Raw genomic sequence first — 20627 nt, 5'->3', positions numbered from 1 at the left:
TATTTATACAGAAATAGTAAGTGTCATCAAATTACTAGTGCTACATAGTAAATGATTGCAGATAAAGACCTGTACGGTCCATCCAGTCTGCCCAACAAGATAAACTCATTTTACATGGTATGCGATACTTTATATGTAAACCCGAGTTTTATTTGTTCTTGCCATTCTCAGGGCATAGACTGTAGAAGTCTGCTCAGCACTGTTCTTGTACTAAAAGTTCTGAAGCTAACGTCGAAGCCCCTTAAAATTTACACTCTAGCCCATCCATATCTATTTAGTCATGCATTTATGTTTACTGGGACAGGATTATGATTTTATCACTGTGAACACAAGTACATGAAGAACAAGTAATTTGAGAGAGCCTACTTTTCCTTACTAGTGGTTGTTGCCCTCCCCCTTCCCTCCCAACTCCAGCAGCCAACAGTGCCACAGTGAAAGCAGAGGCAGGGTTACATTTATGCCCCTGCCAGATGCACTACGAGTGCTGTCCTTCAGAGCCCACCTTTTAATGATGTGCTGATATAGGTGTTCCATCCACAGCAGAGATCCAGGGCTCTGAGGAAGGATGCTGGCAGAGTGAAAGGCAGGAATACTGTTTTCATTATGGCCATGGCAACAGCAGAGGAGGAAGTGGAAGCAGCCATTGGGTAGTAGCTGGCTGGAGGTAATACAAATATTGGTGCTGCAGAGCGGACCAGAGTTTGCCCACCCCTGGATTAGGGCTCTTGAGCTTGGAGAATAACAGGGAGGGGATAGGATAGAGGTTTACAAAATCCTGAACAGTGTGGATCAAGTAAATAAGGAACTGTACCAGGACTAGGAGATACACCATGAAACTAATAGGTAGCAGGTTTAAACCAAAATGGAGAAAGTATTTTTTTCTCTTGATGAATAATTAAGCTGTGGAATTTATTCCCAGAGGATCAAACACAGATGGGTTTAAAAAGGGGTTTGGACTAGAGGCGTGCATAGGGATATAATCTGGTTTCCATCCCCACCCCATCTCCATCATATTGCTACCAAACCCTCACTATCTCCAGTCAATTCTTTTCCATATTGCTACTGTCCCTTCACCATCCCTGTGGATTTCCTGTTGTCCCTGTGCACACCTCAATTTTGGACAAACTGTTAAAAACTGTTAGCCACATAGACCTCAGAAAGGCACCACTTATCCCTGTTAATGGTGACCAGGAAGTACTTTCTAGATCCCAAAAAATAGATTTAAGATTGGCCATTGTTGGTGACAGGATGCTGGGCCTGACGGACATTTGGTCTGACCCAGCGAGGCATTGCTAATGTTTTTGGTAAACTTGCCAATGTGGTGAACATTTGCTCAGGTGAATCCCTTTACCTTCTTGATATAAGAAAAGAATAGCCCTACTAGGCAGACCAATGGTCCATCTAGCCCAGTATCCTGTTTCCAACAGTGGCCAATCCAGGTCACATGTACAATGACAGAAACCCAAATAGCAACCAAACCCAGATACTCTAACTGCTATTGCTTCATCTTCCGGCTAAGAGTTCCAGTGCTTAACCATTCGCTGAGTGAAAAAAATGTTTTCTTCTATTTGTTTTAAAAGCATTTCCATATAACTTTGAGTGTCCCCTAGTCTTTGGTATAAGAATCAGTGGTGTACCGAGGGTAGGGCGGTGGGGGCGGTCCACCCCAGGTGCACGCTAAAGGGGTGGTGAGGGAGCAGCCATGCGGCTGTCGGCTCTGCCATTTCCCTGCTCCCTCTGATGTTACTTCCTGTTCTGGGGCAGAGGGAGCAGGGAACCAGCGGAGCCGACAGCCACGTGACTGCTCCCAGCACCCCAGGAGGTAAGAGGCAATGCACCTGGGAAGGGTGTGTCATGGGGTGGGGGGGGGGGAGATAATGCTGCACCTGGGAGGGGGAGATGACGCTGCACCCGGGGGCTGCGCAGTGGCGATCTGCCCAGGGTGCCAGCCGACCAAGGAACATCACTGGTTTTCACATTGTTGTTTGTATATGAAAATTGGAGATAAGTGGTGGAGCTATAAGTAATATACTCTTCACTGTAAAATGCAGTTTGTAGGTGCTTCCATAATCCTTCAGAACAATGAGTGAGACACATTTTAACAGTAGTGGAGTGTGAATGATTAGGTTGGATGTGTATGAGTGTATGTGGTAGAATTATATGCAGCAAGGAGGAGCTATGTGAGATTTAAGATTGGGAGGATTATTCTATAATATTTTTCTAGTAAATAAAGTTGAATAAGAAAATAGTTTTTGTAGTTACTTTTTTTGGGAGGCAATCAATATGCAGGAGGAAGATTTAGCTCATGCATATTCATCAATGATATCCTGAAAACTGGGTTGAGAACACCTATTCTAAGGCATAGTTTGTTACTTTTCCTCAAGAGAACATAGCCTGAACTTCCACTGGTGAGTTACTCTTATGGTATTCCAGGCAGAGCTTTACCACAGTACAGTTGTAGGCTCTCCTCTGATCTTGACTGTAACCAATCCTCACATGTTGACCCTTAAGATCCCATCCTTGTGTCGATTATGTTATGGGGGTGTTGGGGCAAACTGCAACTGCAGCCCCCCAGTGTCAGGGTCAGGATCTCTGCCAATAGTCCTGTGGTGCATGCTGAGAGTTTTGCCTCTAAGAAAAGAACTCAAAGACGGGCTTAGGACTAACTACAATCAAAACTCCCCTTGTCAAGATCTCAGTTCAGAAACAGTCTTAGAAATAACTGCAACTACTGCCCCTATTATCAGGGTCAGGATCTCAACCAATAGTCCCATAGTGCACACTGAGAGTGTGTTTAGAAACCTTTATTTAAAAAGCAAAGACATACAGAAAGACTTGGAGTGGAGGAGTGGCCTAGAGGTTAGAGCACCGGTCTTGATAGCCAGAGGTGCCAGGTTCAAATCCCACTGCTACTGCTTGTGATCTTGAGCAAGTCACTTAACCCTCCATTGCCTAAGGTACAAAAGTAGACTGTGAGTCCTCCAGGGACAGGGAAATACCCAGTGTACCTGAATGTAACTCATCTTCAGCTACTACTGGAAAAGGTGTGAGCAAAAATAAAAAAAAAATCCAAATATAGAAACATACAAATGCCAGCTACACAGAATAAACAAAAGAGGAAAACTCACATTCTCTGCAGCCAAGTCCAGGAGCCCCCTACCTAATCTAAAGTACAGTGAATGGGCCAGTTCAACCAATGTCCCACTACCACAGTCCAATATCCCAGCCTCTCGAATCACATAATTCCACACAAGCAGCACACTATCCATCCCACAACCTCCAGCATGGAGTGGCAGAAGACAGGAAACCATACATCACAGTGTTTCATTGGAATTCAACTCCTTTTGCCAGGGCGTTGTCTTTCACCATGCCCCCCCCCCCCCCCCCCCCCCCCACTAAAAACCCAGGAACACCCAACAGACAACAATACGCACACTGTATGTATACACTGGAAATTTCAGATCTCAGAGTCAGTATCTCAGCCAATAGTCCCGCCATACAGGCTGAGAACTTTTAACAGCATCTCAGCCAGTACCACAGTGCAGGCTGAGAACCTTGTCTCTAGGGAAAGAGCTCAGAGATGGCTTTTCAGCCAGTGGTTCCATAGTGTAGGACTGACAATATAGTTTAGTTTTACAATAGGTGAATTGATGTTCTAGTGCTCACTGCAGTGTTTAAGATGCTTCCTTTTCCTAGATACACCCTTGTGTGACTCATAGAAATTACTGCTTATGGTATGGTAGATTTGCTCTATAGGTCCTCAGTGTTTTGTATTCTCTGTATGCCTAGTACTGGATTTTGGAGGGGGGTGCTAAAAGGGGGGTGTCAAATACCCTAGGTATGCCACTGATTAGAATTACATGATTGCATGTGTGTGCGTTCTTTGTGCTGTGGAGCTTGAATGTGTTCATTTTATTCATGTTTCCCACAGATGTTGGGGAGGAAGCTTGCCCAGAGAATTTTCCCTTGTGTGTTCAGAGGAAAAGGGGTTATCTAAAAAAAAATTGTACTTAGAAAGGGAGCTTGACCTTTCTTGGTTCTTGTAGGTTGGTCATGGAATTCAACCTTTAAATGAATCTGTGATAGTCGAGTGGGCAGCAGCAGGACAGCCTGACGTGAGGTACATTGGATTCTCTACTGGATGGGGTTCAATAGGAGAATATAAAATTTGGAAAAAAGAAGAGACAGATGAGAACCACAATGAAGCATTCACCCTCGGCGTCCCTCACAATGTAATTCCTGGATCGGAGAGAGCCACTGCATCCATAATAGGTAAAATTATAAATGCAAAGTCATCCAGCATCTCTCTCTCTCTCTCTCTGTCTTTTTTTTTCTGTGTCTCCCTCTTTTGACTGTAGCACATTTTATTACACATGGTAAAAGGTCACCCCAACATGTCGGTGAAATCTGTGCAGAGAGGAGTTTAATGTGCTGCAGATGCCTAGTATTTCAACAGGGCAGTATATTTTTGGAATATATCATGCTTGGCAGCAGACTAAATATCTGTATTTTGTTCTTGGACTGCAGTTCATTTTTTTAAAGATGCCATTAAATGTTTATTGAAGATTTTGTGTCTAGGTGTAGGATGAGAGAAAAACACTTTTGAAAAGCTTGATCCCTTTTGTCCAAACTCAGAAGTTCTATATGCAGATCATATATATATCTAGTGCCTCCAGTGAATATGACAGTGTTGTGAAACACTGCTGTCCTATCATTTCTCTCATTAGGAGAGAAACTAACACAAATCCTCATGGCATGCCACTTGGAACTGGTTGCCATGCTTTACTTTGGCGATTGTTCCTTTGTCCAACAGCTGCAACTAGCCCACCAACTTTGCAATAAATTTCCTTGGAGAAAATTTCTTTCTTTATTCTGTACCTTTTTAATGTTTTTTAAATATCCAGGAGATGTTATGGGGCCAACCCTGAACAATCTGGACAATTTGCTTCGATTACCGTTTGGATGTGGAGAACAAAATATGGTCCACTTTGCTCCCAATGTTTTTGTCCTGAAGTATCTCCAAAAGACAAAACAATTGAGCCCTGAAGTGGAGGCTGAAGTCATCGATTACCTGCTGCAGGGTGAGTATTGCACTAGTTGATTTCCATTTTTGCATCTTTCCTTTGGGGTGTCCCAGAGCCCAGATAAACACTGTGTAGTGCACATGGAAGAGATTTGAACAGACGTCAAAAAATCTGGACTTAGTTCTGTGTTAGAATCTTATTACAAGTCAGCATTATTATTCATTTGCATGTACAGTGCAGGGTCATTGTAGATGGTTGTCCTAAAGCACCTTAGTGTGTTGGAAGCATACATCCTGCCACCAGCTTTCTAAGATTCACATATCGGTGACCATACCAGGGTTTTGATGCCACAAGGGGTGCTTTGCAAATTGGAATTGAGTAACAAAAGGTAGCACTGTTATTGTACTTTTCTAGGGATAGGTGGATGGGGCTTGATAACATAGGCAACCGAGACCCCTCGGGCCTAAAGGTTATCTGATGTTTACAATAATAACACAATAATAACACGACACATGGTATTTTCTTAACATGGCATAACTCGGCCGCAGCTTTATTTATATACAAAACATCTTAACCCTAGGTAAACCCAAGCCGATCCAGCCTCAGGCTCATTTTCCAACCCAGTCCGCCGTCATAGCAAGACTGACCAATCGTAACCATAGCTCCCCGCCATACAGCAAGGGGGCTCGACCGTAAGCGCAGCTATTCCAGCTGCCTATCTTATACCATCAGGCTTGGGTACCCCGCTAACGCTGCGACAAGATATATACAGGTACAATTCACAATAAACTGGGGAGGGGGGGGGCTGGGTGCATGCTGGTGCCCGGACGCCTGAAGAGGTCATCCGGGCTCCTCCCAAGGGTTTTTAAACCCCGCTTAGCCCTTCCCCCTTTACCAGCGGGCTGCCCTTGGTCGGCGGGAACATGCTCGCCACGCCTCGCCCGCACCCCGCTGGCACTTATGCGCAGGCCCGTCGGGGCACGGCGCCATGTTACTGGCGGCTCCGTGCACCCGTTGGGGCACTGCGCCTTGCTTTGATTTTCTTCTGCTGCTGTGGACTTCTAGCACAGTTAGAACCAAGGCTGGGATCCATGGGAGGGGGAGGGAGAAACATGGTCCTTGGGTGCCAGCCTCATGGGGGCACTGGAGGAGAAGCTGGTGAGTCAAAAAAGAAAACAAAAGTGTGGGGCTTTTGTGATGTGGTATGTGTTTGGGAGAACACAAATGTAAATATTGGCCCCCAGGCCACTGGCTGGGATCCAGCACCATGAGCCTTTATTTTCAACTACCTGTTAAGTTTCTATGACACCTCCCCCTGTTTCATAAACCTTTCCAAACATGTTCAGCCGAGTCATCACATCTGAGCTGTTTCCAGAATCTTGCAGTCATGGGACTTAAATCCAGCCAGTGGGTGTCACCATTATGTGATGGCTTGATGACTGGAATTCCCCCAGCCCTCTCCTCCCCCCTACCCTGAAATATTCCCAGCCTTGGGTGGGCCAATGGTCAGAAGATCTCAGCAGGGAATCAACCCACTGGTTTGCTTTATTGTTGCAGTTCTTAGTTCAGCAAGATGCAAAATATCTGTGTTAGAGGGCTTTGTTTACTGCTTGGAACCTTGGAAGGTAAACCAGCTGCATTCTGACTGCATAATTAAAGACTATACCACCACACTAACGAAGCAGCTGGTGATTTCTGCTGGTAGGAGATCCCAAGGACAAGAACCTGCTTGCCTTGTTTCATTCATGGTGGCCATGACTTCCCACAGCAGCCTCGCTTGTCACCATTTTGGTATTGGCATAGCATGAGCAGGAAGTCACTCATGCTCATGCCGTTCCAAATTGCAAAACGGTGGCCACGACCTCCCATGTCAAGTCTTACAAGGCTACTGCTAGAAGCCAAGGCTGCCATTTTCAGAATGCAGCCAGTGAGGGCAGGAGCAACTCGGATGCTCCTGCCCCAAAGAGGCCACTAGACCACCAGGGCTTATAAAAGGTAGACCTGGGGAGGACCTATGGAGGAGGAGGAGGGGGAGGGCAGAGTTGGTGGGCAGCCCGGGAGGGAATAGGCTTTCTATTAGGAGGGGGGAGGCTGGCTCAGGGGGATGGGCTAGCAGCAGCAGAGGGGGCAGGACCACAGTTGGTTTTTTTGTTGTTGTTCTGGTTTCGGCCAAAACGGTGGTAGATTTTGGCCACAAATTCAGTTTCAGCTGAACCAAAACCACTGGCTTTGGTCGGCCTCTACAGGCGGAGTTATGAAGTGTGCACATAAGTTGTAAAATATTTACGTTGGTGTGTATTTCAGTTGCCAGTGCCTTTACACCGAGCTGCTGTAAATGTTTGTGGCTTTTAGTTGTCATTTCTGCTGGGTGAGTGCTAGCATGCGTGCCTTTATAAGGTAGCCGCAAATAGGTGACTGTGTGGTTCTCCAACCTAGATGACTTATTAGAAAATTATCCTCTTTAGTGTTAATTTTCTAACAAGGTGCATAGGTCAATGGAGCAGGAAGGCACCTATTTTTAGCCTACCATATAAAGACATACGGGTGCTTTTGTATTTTTACAAAATACTGGCACATCCTGTAGCATTCATTTCTAGACTGAAGGTACAGACACTAACCTGCTGGAGAGCAGGTGTAAATGTACATGTGTAACATTCATGTAAGTTATGACTCTGCCCCGAGCACACCTACTGTACAAGTACATGCTAGCTTACAACGCATGCGCTTTTAGGAGTGGTCTAATTTTTTAAGAGCCCGTTTATGTGTGAAAATGGTTTATGACATTACCCTCCATGTGCACTGTTTCCTGTAAGCTAAGTGGGAGTCCTCCAACTGCATTGCTGCCTGTGGGGGGTGCTGCTTCAATATTGTGCCTTCCATTACTAAGGAGAGGCTAGAGTCCTACAGAACTTGTCTGTCCCCTCACTATTGAAAATGTGATAGTGAAACAACGGCCTCCACTGGCAGGACTATAGGTGGAGGACTCCCACTCAGCTTAGAAGAGGACAGCGTTCTATGAGTCTCCTACTCAAAACCAGGTCACCTGGCAGCAGTTGGTAGTACAGTATTGGTAGTACAGTATTCTGCCTGCAAAAACAACCCCCATGAAATCTGAACCACATATTAATTTTAGTTGTTGCAGGGAAACTCTTGCAACAGCTGCTGATACAGATAGTGTTGAAGGTGATCAGGATCAGCCCCTGTTTAGGGAGGGTGGAGTGGGGAGGAGAATATGTGATGACATCATTTTATGCATATATGGAGTTTTAGAGTCACTGGCATGAATATCCTGAACGTATTGTCTAACCTCTAGGCTACCAGCGCCAGTTGACTTACAAGAGACAAGATGGATCATACAGTGCCTTTGGTGAGAGAGACTCCTCTGGAAGCATGTGGTAAGACAGGGGCTTTTTTAAGTGACATGTTATGAGGCTGCAGGAGGGAGAAGGAAGATACTGGGAACTGGGGGCTCAAGGGTGTACCTTTAAGACTGCATTTCTTCACATGAAAGTCTTAGTGGCTCCTATTGGGAGGTTGTTGGTGGCAACTGTGATACTGAAATGCAAGAAAATGTGGAATAAGTGTGAGGGCTGCTTAGCATGTGGTAAAACCAGAGATCAGTCAGGATTCAGTAGGAAGGGAGAATGGATGGACTTGTGGCCTTATAGGGGTAGTTATACAGGGTCCCTTTTACAAACACTGGAAAATATTTCCATTTTTGTAGCACTGGTGTGTGCCTAGCGGTAATTGGGCAGTGCTGTGCACTGCCTGGTTACAGCTGGGTTAGCACAGGAGCCCTTACCACCACCTCAATGGGTGGCGGTAAGTGCTACCCCCTCCTGAAATTGGCCGCATTTGCTGTGTGGCCATTTCTTTACGAAAAGGTAAACTTGCCTTTTACCTGCTCCAGTAAAAGGGGGCCTCGGTGCGTGTCAAAAATATGCGGTGATGCCAGCACAGGCCCCCCCCTTTTGCCGCAGCTTCGTAAAAGGACCCCTAAGGTCCTTAGTGGCCCTAACGTTTAATAGCTCGTAACCTTGGGGTCATCTTCGACTCCTCCCTCTCCTTCTCTACACATATTCAGCAGACTGCTAAAACCTGTCGTTTCTTTCTCTATATCATCACCAAAATTCGCCCTTTCCTTTCTGAGCACACTACCAGAACCCTCATCCACACTCTTATCACCTCTCGCTTAGACTATTGCAACTTGCTTCTCACAGGTCTCCCACTTAACCATCTCTCTCCTCTTCAATCTGTTCAAAATTCTGCTGCACGACTAATATTCCGCCTGTGTCACTATGCTCATATTAGCCCTCTCCTCAAGTCACTTCACTGGCTTCCTATCCGTTTCTGCATACAGTTCAAACTCCTCTTATTGACTTATAAGTGCATTCACTCTGCAGCTCCTCAGTACCTCTCCATTCTCATCTCTCCCTACATTCCTCCCCGGGAACTCCGTTCACTGGGTAAATCTCTCTTATCTGCACCCTTCTCCTCCACCACTAACTCCAGACTCTGTTCCTTTTATCTCACTGCACCATATGCCTGAAATAGACTTCCTGAGCCAGTACGTCAAGCTCCATCTCTGGCTGTCTTCAAATCTAAGCTAAAAGCCCACCTTTTTGATGCTGCTTTTAACTCCTAACCCTTATTCACTTGTTCAGAACCCTTATTTTATCATCCTCACTTTAATATTTCCTTATCTCTTGTTTGTCCTGTTTGTCTGTCCTAATTGTCCTGCTCTGTTGAGCAGGGACTGTCTCTTCATGTTCAGGTGTACAGCACTTCGTACGTCCAGTAGCGCTATAGAAATGATGATGAGTAGTAGTAGTAGTATTCGCTTCTTTAGGGCTAGATTCTATATTTGGCACCTAAAAAATCGGTGCCAAAAAAAGTGCTATTCTATTAGCTGCGCTTGAGGTTAGGTGCGATTTTATAGAATAGCGCTTGAATTGCACCTAACTTTAGGCGCAGACATTTGCACCAACTGAAATGTGGTGCAAATGTTGTTCTATAGCACACGTTAATTTTAGGAACGCCCCTGTTCTGCCCATGGCCCTCCCATTTCTGCACCTCCTTTTTCAGATCACGCATAAATTTAAAATTTATGCACATAAATGCCAATTAAATCTAATTAGTGCCAATAGCTTGTTAAAAGGCCAATTATTGGCACTAATTAGCTCAATATTCAATTAAACTGCGCTCACAGGTTGGGCATGTGCCTAAATTTGCATGCACAACTTTTGGCAACATTTATAGTTAGTGGGTTAATGTGTGTTAAAGGGCAATAATGCTCGTTATATTACTGTAATGCATGTTAATATTGGCTTCCACAGGCTACATAGTAATGAGATGCAAAGCATGCAATTTATACAAAACAGCTCATTACTATAGAAATCAAATAACTCAGCTTACGGTGAACATTGCAAGCTGTGTTATTCCTGGAAAATCGTAGGAGTATTGGGCCACAAAGCCATGGCCTGATGGTCCCGGGCCACTTTCTAAAGACAACCCCTCCCCCCTTTTGCTTCCCTCATCCCAGAATTCTCCTTTTCTCTTTCCAACTGTTCCCCACCCCCTAGCCTCACTCCATAGTCGTCCTGGGCCTACCTGGAAAATCCAGGGGAGGCAGTGTATTGGGGTAAGCATAGGACTGATCTCCAGTTGCTCTTGCCGTTCTGTTGCCAGGTACAAATGGCATTGGTAACCTCATGGTAGTCTCATGGTACTACTGTTAGGAGTCAACCTGTCATATAGGGGGGCCCCTGGGGGGTAGCAAAAGGGAGGGACTTTGGGCTTGGGGAAATACTTTAGGAAGTGGCCTGGGAATATCAAGCTGCGGATTTACACCCCAGTGCTCCAGGGATAGAAAAGTAACGATTGCAAGGTTGATCATGAGCAGTGTTATTCTTATATCATGTAGTACTGAGATGCAGGTTAGTCACTCCCGTGGGAAGTTAAGTTGTGGTGAAAGCCTGACTCTTACTTCCTTAAATTCCATTTCTGTGTGAGGCAGCAAACAAACTGTTAAAAAAATAATACAAAGAAAGGGCAGTCACCCCAAAAAGGGAAGAATGCCAGTCGGGCATTCTGCAGGTGTAGACTGGGAAGAGCAGAGACAGAGTTACCATGTACATGCATACCATCATAAAATACGAAGGTGATTTAATAACCTCATTCAAGCAAAACTACAAATATCACAGCATTGCAGTACAAATCATACTCACTTTATGTGACGGGGTGTACTGCTAAGGATTTACAGCCTGTCTTACTGACACAGGCTACTTAATAATTACTTTGGATTCTTTTGGATTCGTGTTAGGTAAATGAGACCTTTATTACAGGTGCTAAAATCTACAATGATTAAGATATATACAATGGTTAAGACATATACAATGATTAGCTATATACACACAATGATTAGCTATATAACTAAAAAAGAAACAATACCTAAATCATTACATCACTGGTCTTTACATCTAAGCAATGCTGAGTTCCTAGACCAGGAAAAGAAGCAATAATACACTATATACAATCATCACTGGTCCTTACATCATCCAAGCTCTTATCGTCAGCTGGGGGGGCCCTGTTCACAGCGAAAGCCAGGAGTTTCTTTGACCAGGAAACATGGTTCTCTGCGCAGTTCGTACGTTAGTCACAGATGAGCTCCCAATTTCACTGAAAGAAACTCCCCTTTTTATAAGGCTTAGAACTCATGTTCGGAGCTAAGGAAAATTACAAGAATGTACATGAGGATGCAGTCACATGCTTCCGGCCCAAGTAAACAAACCACTGGCCAGGTGGCTCATCTCCTGAACTCTGAGCATATCCTGTTTCCCTCCTGCACAAACTAAATTGATCAGAGACATGCCTTATCTTCCACATTCCAACTTGTTTTTGTAGTTACAAGAAAAGTTACTTTCGGTCAAAGACAGAAGATTTCAGAGTGTATTATTGGACAAAGCAGGGTTGAAAAGCAATCCTTTCCATCTTCCATTACATGGGGTAGTACTCAAGGACCAGGGCAACTCCTTCTGAGAGGAGAGTAACTCTATCCTGGCCTTGGAAAATAGTTCTCTTATGTTCTTGTTATTGAGAAGAATTCCTCAGATTGACATCTGTTTTTACCTCTGACTGACCCCTGATGCAGGTGATAGCCGAAACACGGACCATGTCGGGGTTTGAATAAATATTGCTTCCTTTTGACCTCAGAGTTCACTGTGTGCTTTCATCTGTGGCCTTATTCACTTCCTTTACCTGACTTACACCCAGAAGCACTAACTCCACGGAAAAAGCCCTTCCCTTAATGATTCGGGAAAAAAAACGGGCATGCATGAAGGAAATCGCATGCAAATGACCTGCTCACTGTTAGCTCATTTGCATGCGATTTCCTTCCTGAGGAGGGGGGAAGCCAGTCGGCCAGCTGAGCATGTGCAGAGCAGCCAAGCGTTATGCATGGCTGCTCTGCACATGCCAATGATGGCTTCATGCACGCAGACAAGCTGCGTGTATAATAGCGGTCTACAACCTCCAATAAATTGCTGTCTTTTGCATTGTGCAGCAGAGGGAGCGAGCGGGACCCTGGAAAGAGAGAGAACTAAACAATCCGATGGAGACCCAGGTCTCTCAGCCAATCACAGCGCATTTAGCTGACACCAGTGACAGCTAAATGCACTGTGATTGGCAGGCACTGTCACTGCTGTTAACTAAACACGCTGTGATTGGCTGAGAGAGATCTGGGTCTCCCTCAGATCTTTGCAGTCCTCTCCCTTTCCAGGGTCCCACTGTCTCTCCCTCTGCTGCGCAATGCCAAAGACGGCTTCATACACACAGACAAGCTGTGTGTATAATAGCTGTCTACAGCCTCCAATAAATTGTCACAGAAGTGCCTGTTATGCTTCTTGCAACAGCTCACAGCAACCCCAGCCAGGCATTAACGAGAGGTGCAGACCTCCTGTTAGGTTTTCAACGATAAAGGTAGGGACTGCTTTTGTGCATGGGGTCGGGAAAACGGCTATGCATCTGCCTTACATGCACATTATAATATTAATTAGCTCATTATAATACCTTTTAGATCATTTGCATTCTGTGTTCCTTAGCTGCTACCGTGACAGGAAAATGGCTTGGAGAACCCTTTTGTGCATGTCTTGTTTTACTACTTGCTCGCTAGATTGGCTAGAACTGGTTTAAAAACCACGTTGCTGGCTCGTTAGCTTCATATTTAAGGGCCAGATGCACTAAACCTGACATTACAAAATTTGCTTGCTGGTGTTTTTATTTGTTCATTTTAAATGTAGACTTTTTAAAACTGAAAGCAGGTTTTGTCTCTGCCACTGAACATGGTGCCAGTTCTGATGCTCTTTTTTGTTCATAGCCAAAATTTAATTTAATTTAATTCTGGCATTTATTATCCATTTAACCATCAAGTTCAAAATGGGAGGACAATCAAACCTTATAAACAGGTACTTTCTCAGTTCCTAGAAGGCTCCACAATCTCAGTTTTTTTACCTGAGGCAATTAAGTGTTAAGTGACTTGCCCAGGGTCACAAGGAGCTGTAGTGGGAACTGAACCCGGGACACTGGGATCAAAGCCCTGCTGCACTAACCATTAGGCCACTCCTTCACTCCACTGGCTTGATCCTGAATGTCTTTCTTTTAGGATACATCAACAGTAATTAAGGGGTCCTTTTAAAAAGGCGCGCTAGCGTTTTTAGCACATGCTAAAACTACTACTACTTATCATTTCTATAGCGTTACTAGATGTACACAGCGCTGTACACTTGAACATGAAGAGACAGTCCCTGCTTGTCAGAGCTTACAATCTAATTATGACAGACAAACAGGACAAATAAGAGATAAGGGAATCACTAAGGTGGGGATGATAAAATAAGGGTACTGAACAAGTGAGTAACTTAGGTTATGAGTTAAAAGCAGCATCAAAAAGGTGGGCTTTTAGCATAGATTTGAAGACGGCCAGAGATGGAGCTTGACGTACCGGCTCAGGAAGTCTATTCCAGGCATATGGTGCAGCAAGATAAAAGGAACGGAGTCTGGAGTTAGCGGTGGAGGAAAAGGGTGCAGATATGAGAGATTTACCCAGTGAATCTCTCTTGCATGCATGCATGCACTAAACACTAAAGATGCCCATGTATTCCTATGGGTATCTCTAGCATTTAGCACGTAGTAAAAACACTACCGCACCTTTGTAAAAGACCCCCTAATTGCATCACTGCTGTAGCAATCTTTTGGTGATTGATATATTAAGGGATTTTTATGTAGCTTGTGGTGAAGGAAGGAGAGGGGGGGGGGCTGCTCCAATTATTTTTTTTGTAATGATGGTTTAGTAAGATTTAATTGACACAATTATTACGTTTCTCAATTTTTTTAAAATACTGCACCATTTACTGGAGGATACAGTTTTGATTCAGATCCTGGTTATGGATGTAGGTTTTTTTTTTTGTAATGATTGGTTTTAATTTAAAAAAAAAAAAAAGTCTTAAGGCTATGCTTTGCCTGACATTTCTAAATCATTTTCAGACTTAATGCTTCCTTTTATTAAAGGTTTGGCATATTTAAATCCCTAACCAAGGAATATTGTTTGTGACAGGTCATTCATTACTCAGTGCTTTAAAAATTCTTTGTCAGGGGGTGGTTCTCAGACCCTCCCATTCCCAACAGAAAGATTGAACTAAAAAGATTTAAACCCAAACTCTGTAGCAAAACCTTTGGAGGATTGGCAAAGTAGTCAGAGTTCATGCCACCTGGAATTCCAGGGTTTCAGGATTTTTTTTTTCTTCTATGTGGGTCTTCACTATAGAGCTTATGCAGCTGTTGTATTTAGTTGCTGGATAAAATATAGGAGTTCTTTTTTTTTTTTAACTAGATTATAGTTGATAGGTTCAAGGATGCACAGCTGGTTTGTTTTACTTAGGTCCTCATTTCTCCTACCTTTCTATCCCTCACTCCCCAAACAGAGTATCCTTCAGTTTTTAATATTATTGTTGAACCTACACCTCGCAAATCTGTGGCCTTGAAATGGTACAAATTGATCAAATTAGAAGGATATCTCCAATTATCATAGCAGAGCTCAATCTATTGAGGTAATAGACAGAGCTTGAAAAAGGAAAGGTTTGTTTGGCAAATGCAGACAAAACCAACCAAATCCAAATTTAAAGACAATACCATTAAGCTGTTTAACTCATTCCTGTGCTGAAGTTCCTATTCCTTGTTTCTACTTTAATGCCAGTTCTGTCTGAAACAAGATTACTCTAACAAATGATTTAATTGAAGATTTGTAGGTGGGATTGGCATTTATTATAATAACTTAGGAGGAGGTAATACTCAACCCATGGCAGTAAGCAGGGCTGACCTAACCCCAGATATTCAATTCCCGGGCAAGCACAGCTTCCAGTATTGAATATCCGGGTATCTATACTGACCCAGAGGTTAAGCAGGCGCCAGCTGATATTCAGACCAGTCCCTGGGTAACATGGTGCATAAAGTTAGGACAGCCTTTTTTCTGTCCTAACATTTTGTGCTTACTTAGCCAGATGATCATAGACTGAATACCGCTGCTAACCAGCTAAAGGGGTCTTTTACTAAGCTGCAGTAGCATTTTTAGCTCGTGGTAGAAATCAGCAGGTGGCAAACGCCGAAACATCCATAGGAATATAATAGGCATCTCGGCATTTACTGCCAACTGATTTCTACTGCGAGCTAAAAATGTTACCACGGTGTTCGGGATCGGAGGGGAGGCGGCGTGCTGGCCCAGGGGGGTGTTTGCCCTAGATCTGGTTTTGTCTCTTGGTGGCCTTCCTGGATTTTCAATGCCTGGTCATGTCTGGGCACTGGCATTGAATATCTAGGTCTGACTGGATATATGCTGGCCGCTAGAAGACAACTGAAACTGAGATTCGACCAAAACTGAACCAGCAGCCAAAATTTGCAGTTGTTTCAGCTGAAAATGAATCCCCTCTCCCTTCCCCGTGATCACTTTCGGTGACCCTCACCCACACTGCCTCACGATCGCTCTCATTGCTGCTGCCACCTCCCTGCCCCCTCATGATCATTCTCGATGCCCCCCTCCCACTCTCCACCCAGAGGCCCTCCCTGGGCCTACCTTTAAACCTCCTGGTAACAGCATAAGCAGACCAACTTTAACTGTTTCCAGTATTCAAAGTGGCCGTCAAGACCTCTCATGGCAGTCTCCCTAGGCTGCTGTGGAAAGTCCTGGTACCCATTTTGGCTGAGGAACCAGCGATTGCAAGAATGACTGTGGATTGCTCTTGCCCTGAAGACCCACCAACAGGTTTAAAGGTAGGCCCAAGGAGGGCCTTACAGTGGGTGGGTGGGAGTGGTGTAGTTGGGAGTAGCATGGGGCGGGAGAGAGGCACAGGGTGGAGAGTGATCGCTGGAGGGGGGTTCAGTTTCAGCCAAAAATACACTTGCATTTTCAGCCAATACCCGGATTTTGGCTCTGTTTTGCTGTAAAAAACCAGAATCAAAATTCAGTCAGGCTGTACTGGCCACCAACACTTAGGTGGGCCCTGGCTTCTATTCAACTAGGATCTGTACAAGGAGATCTGTCGGACTTCCCCCCCCCCCCCCCCCCCAAAATCCGATCCGCCTCCTGACACCCCCCTTCCCTACAGTATTGGGCCCCAGCCGTGACCTCAGACTGTGGGTTTAGGATAAGTGACTTGGGTGGTAGCTTAGTTGAACTGTGGCCAGCCTCTTTAAGTTGCAGCCCAGGACTCCTGGAATAGAAGAATGACCCCAGGCACATTATGGAAGTCGCATAGTAGTGAGGTATTTTGCATGCATTTGCATGTTTTGTATCTTATTACTATGTAGTCTATGGTGGTATGGCACCAAAACTTGTGTTGGAGCCCTTTAACGTGCCTTAAAGGGTGAATAATGTGTGATATAACTGTAACACAGCTTGATAACTCTCCCCCACCCTTTTCTCTCTTATGACCCAAAGATGTCCTTTCTCACTGATTACATCAGAGAGTTTTAAGGTCCCTCTGCCCCTCTGTTTTGCTTCCTCTCTGCTTGCAGGTGGACCTAATGAGTAGCTGCAAGCCAAGGACAGTCTGAGCTGATCCTGTTCTTGTAAACCTCTGTTCTTTCAAGAATTTTTATTGGGGGAAAAAAGCCACAAGAAATGCCAGAATGACTAGGGAGGGAAAGTAAAACATTGGTGAATGCAAGTACTTCCCATGGCTTGAAGATGATAGGCAGCTCTGATTTTAGTTTGTATTCCTATCACATGTTTAGGTTGCTAAAAACATTTGGGAGGGATGTGCTCCCTTGTGGCTAAATATTTAGAGGCCATCTTTCAAGGCTGCCATGGCTTGCAGGAAACTTTACATCTTGGAGCAGCCAGCTGTGTGGAACTATGAACACACCCATCCCCCAGGCATTTATTCTAAGGGCCTCCCCGATAGGGAGCTCTTAGTACTATGACTGGGATGAGAGGGAAGCAGTCAAGCCCAGTGGGATGGGGGATAAATCTGACAGAAATGCAGTCGGTCACTTAATTTCACAGCTCATAGAGTTCTTTGGACACCAACTAAACTAAAGATATTTTATCATTTGGCACACTCGATCGTATTCTGTTCAGATGCCCTATTGTATATGCCTTCTGGACTCAAATATGGTATATACAGGAATTATATTTAATAACTTCACAGTTAATTCATCATTTACTGAAGATATTTGACTAATTTCTATTCTAACTGCCATTGCACTGCAAAATGTGTTACGTTTTTAGAAAAGTACTTTGGAACTGAATGTACATTTTTGGTGGCAATTTGTATGTTCTATATATAAATATGAAGCTAACATGGCTCAAAATTTAACAAAAGCTCACATTAAATGTATATGGGCCCCTATAAAATCTTTTGTAGACATTGACCACTAATGTTGATGATATTAATTATTTTTTTATATTTATATTTTTATTTGTTATATTGTGGGAGAGTGTGGGTAGTTGTGTTCTTTTCCATTTATGTGAATCTCTTTGGTGTAACACCATAATTTGAAGTATATTTCATTCCTATTCCAACTATATTTAGATTTAATTTTTCTTTGAAATATGTAATGCTAATTCATTACAATTATTAATAAAATATTTAAACAAAAGAAGTGCAGGAGGCCATGGATTCTTAAGAGACATGCATGCCAGATTTTTGCTTTTAGCTCCTGTGTACATTGATTAGGGCATTGGGACAAGAAAACCTATGGTAGGTTTTGCTTGGACTCCCTTCTACTGGAAGAGATGCTCTTCAAGGTTCAATGCACCATTCTGTTGGAATTTGGGAGTTTTAAATCTGTGATTCAGAACCTAGACACCCACCACAGGAGGCAATGGTGCACCTCTTTCTATACCAGTTATATGGGATCTTGAAAATGTATTTCCTAGATCAATAGCTGTTACATTCCATGCACACAGTAATAGTTTTGAGTGTTTTCCCTTTAAAAAACTTTTTAGGGGGAAATGCAGATATTATAGGTTAAGGTGATATATAAAAACCACTAGGCCCATCGGTTTCATCATCCACAATTTAGTCAAAATACTTCCTTGTAAGGGAATTTTTTTTTTTTTTTTGGGGGGGGGGGGGGTGAGGGTCTTCTAGAGTTCTGAAATTCACATCCATCCCCCCTATATAAAAACACAACAGAAAATACATGTGGGAAGTTTTTGTCCCACATTTCAGGCCTTGCTTATAGATTCTGTGCATGTTGATGACCTTTGATCCTCTGCAAAACCTACTGGGAAAGCCACTATGGGAGCATGTGGTCCCCTATAGAATGTAATGGAGTTTGAAGCCCTGAAGAGAGATCTGAGTGGAAGTTTTCTAGGTATGACCCTAGTTTGGAGAGCATGTAATTCTTTGCTTTAACAGTGTATATCAGGTTGGAGTTTGGGGGGGGGGGGGGGGGAGGGAAAGTTCAAGTGAGTAAAGGTGAGATGTCAGTCACTCTGAGACTAAACCACCCAAGGTTCCTGCAGCTCCTGATGATATTCAGCCATTCTGGATTCAGATTGGACTGGGCACCTTTTCTGTCTGAGAAATTGTTCTCTCTCTCCTATCAGGCTGACTGCATTTGTCTTAAAGTCCTTTGCGCAGTCTCGCAGATTCATCTTCATCGATCCTAAGGAACTGAGTGCAGCAAAAGACTGGATCATCCAGCACCAGAAACAAGACGGTTCTTTTCCTGCCATGGGGAGGATTCTAAATAAAGACATTCAGGTGGGCAGTGGTACCTTGTTATTGCCTTTTTACCTATACTGCTCTCTTACCTGTGTCTCTCATTAATTTCTTCCTAGAACATTGCAGACTGTACCTCCATCTGGTCTATACAGGGGGAAAAAACTTCCCTTTCCTCACTTGCAGAGCTGCTTACTGCTATCATTCACTATATTTCTGTCCTTCCACTGACTTTATAACTATTCTTTTGCCTTGTGTGTGTTTTGTACTGAAATTGACTGTTCAGTAAGGGTGCTTATTTCAAGAACTGTGTTTGAAACTGTTCCTACTGCAGAGTTGGCTGAGGTTTAATTTAATTAATGTGGCTCCCATTGTACCTGGTGCCTAGTAGAGTCTGTCCCCCAGATATTCAAAACTATTTACTGGCCAGGATCAGCACCTGGCCAATTAAGTGATACTTAGCTGGCTATCTGGTGATATTCAGAGGGAGATAGCCAGCTGTCTCCTGCTGAATATCACCCCAGTAAGTGCCTAACAGATAGCTAGTTATATTGTGCAATGTAACCGGCTTTTCAGTGCATCGCCACCAAAATAGCAGGAATATCTTTAGCTAGTTTAAACATAACCAGCCAAAAATAAAACTGATATTCAATGCCAGTCAACAGAAAAATGTCTGGCATTGGGCTCAGTGCTGACTGTGAGAGGCAGCCTGGCTACCTCTTGCAGTTTAAATATCGGCCCTTGTATCTTTCAGGGAGAAACTGCTTCCTGGAGTTTGGAATTCCTGAGAAGCACTACAAGTCTGAAAGCTACGCTTTCCTCCACGACCCTCCAGACCGGTCAAGACGCATGGGTTATGTCCTCCTACCAGCAGAGGGAGACTGAGAAACACTGAGCTTTTGAATACTGTATATATAACCTGTGCAGTACATCCACTAGCCAGTATTTTCTCAGTCTCAGCAGAGGTAGATGGACAGCCTGTGCAGTCTTCAATAGTCTGGTGAGGTAGTTTGATTATTCAGTTAAGGGGTTTCTTCTCTTATTGCCTAAGTTATTAGTCTGGACTATTCCCTGTACGTGGTACAAAAAAAAAAAAAAAAAAAGTGCTTCGGGGCCCTGGGTCCGGTGGGGCCCAGTTTTTCCCCCTGGGGTGTTACACCTGTTTTCAGGTCCCTCCCCCTGTGCTGCTCTCCTTGGAGACTCTGGCAGCTTTGTGCCTCGGCTGCTTTCTAAGATTGTAGCCTTGAGAGCCCCCCACTTTTCAGCTGCCAGAAAGAAAGAAAGAAAGAAATTGGGTGATATCTCTTTAAGAGCCATTTGAGGCTTTATGTAGATAGGAACGGACGGCAGGTTCGTTTCCTATTGCTAGCGAGAGAGAGCAGAGCGG

The 20627-nt window shown here is 44.1% G+C and overlaps 1 protein-coding gene across 1 annotated transcript in view; it reads left to right on the top strand.

The window, feature by feature from the left end:
- The window catches only part of CPAMD8 (C3 and PZP like alpha-2-macroglobulin domain containing 8), a 206873-nt gene that overhangs the window by 125988 nt on the left and 60258 nt on the right, over positions 1-20627 (top strand). Inside the window, exons 25-28 of the mRNA XM_030219505.1 lie at positions 4047-4272; positions 4905-5081; positions 8338-8419; positions 19126-19282. Coding sequence (XP_030075365.1) covers positions 4047-4272; positions 4905-5081; positions 8338-8419; positions 19126-19282 — 642 coding nt within the window. The remainder of the gene's footprint in view (positions 1-4046; positions 4273-4904; positions 5082-8337; positions 8420-19125; positions 19283-20627) is intronic.

This window comes from Microcaecilia unicolor, chromosome 11, assembly GCF_901765095.1.
Source record: "Microcaecilia unicolor chromosome 11, aMicUni1.1, whole genome shotgun sequence".
Lineage (NCBI taxonomy): Eukaryota > Metazoa > Chordata > Amphibia > Gymnophiona > Siphonopidae > Microcaecilia > Microcaecilia unicolor.
The sequence above is the reverse complement of the archived record's forward strand: the minus strand, read 5'-3'. Positions and strand labels throughout refer to the sequence as shown.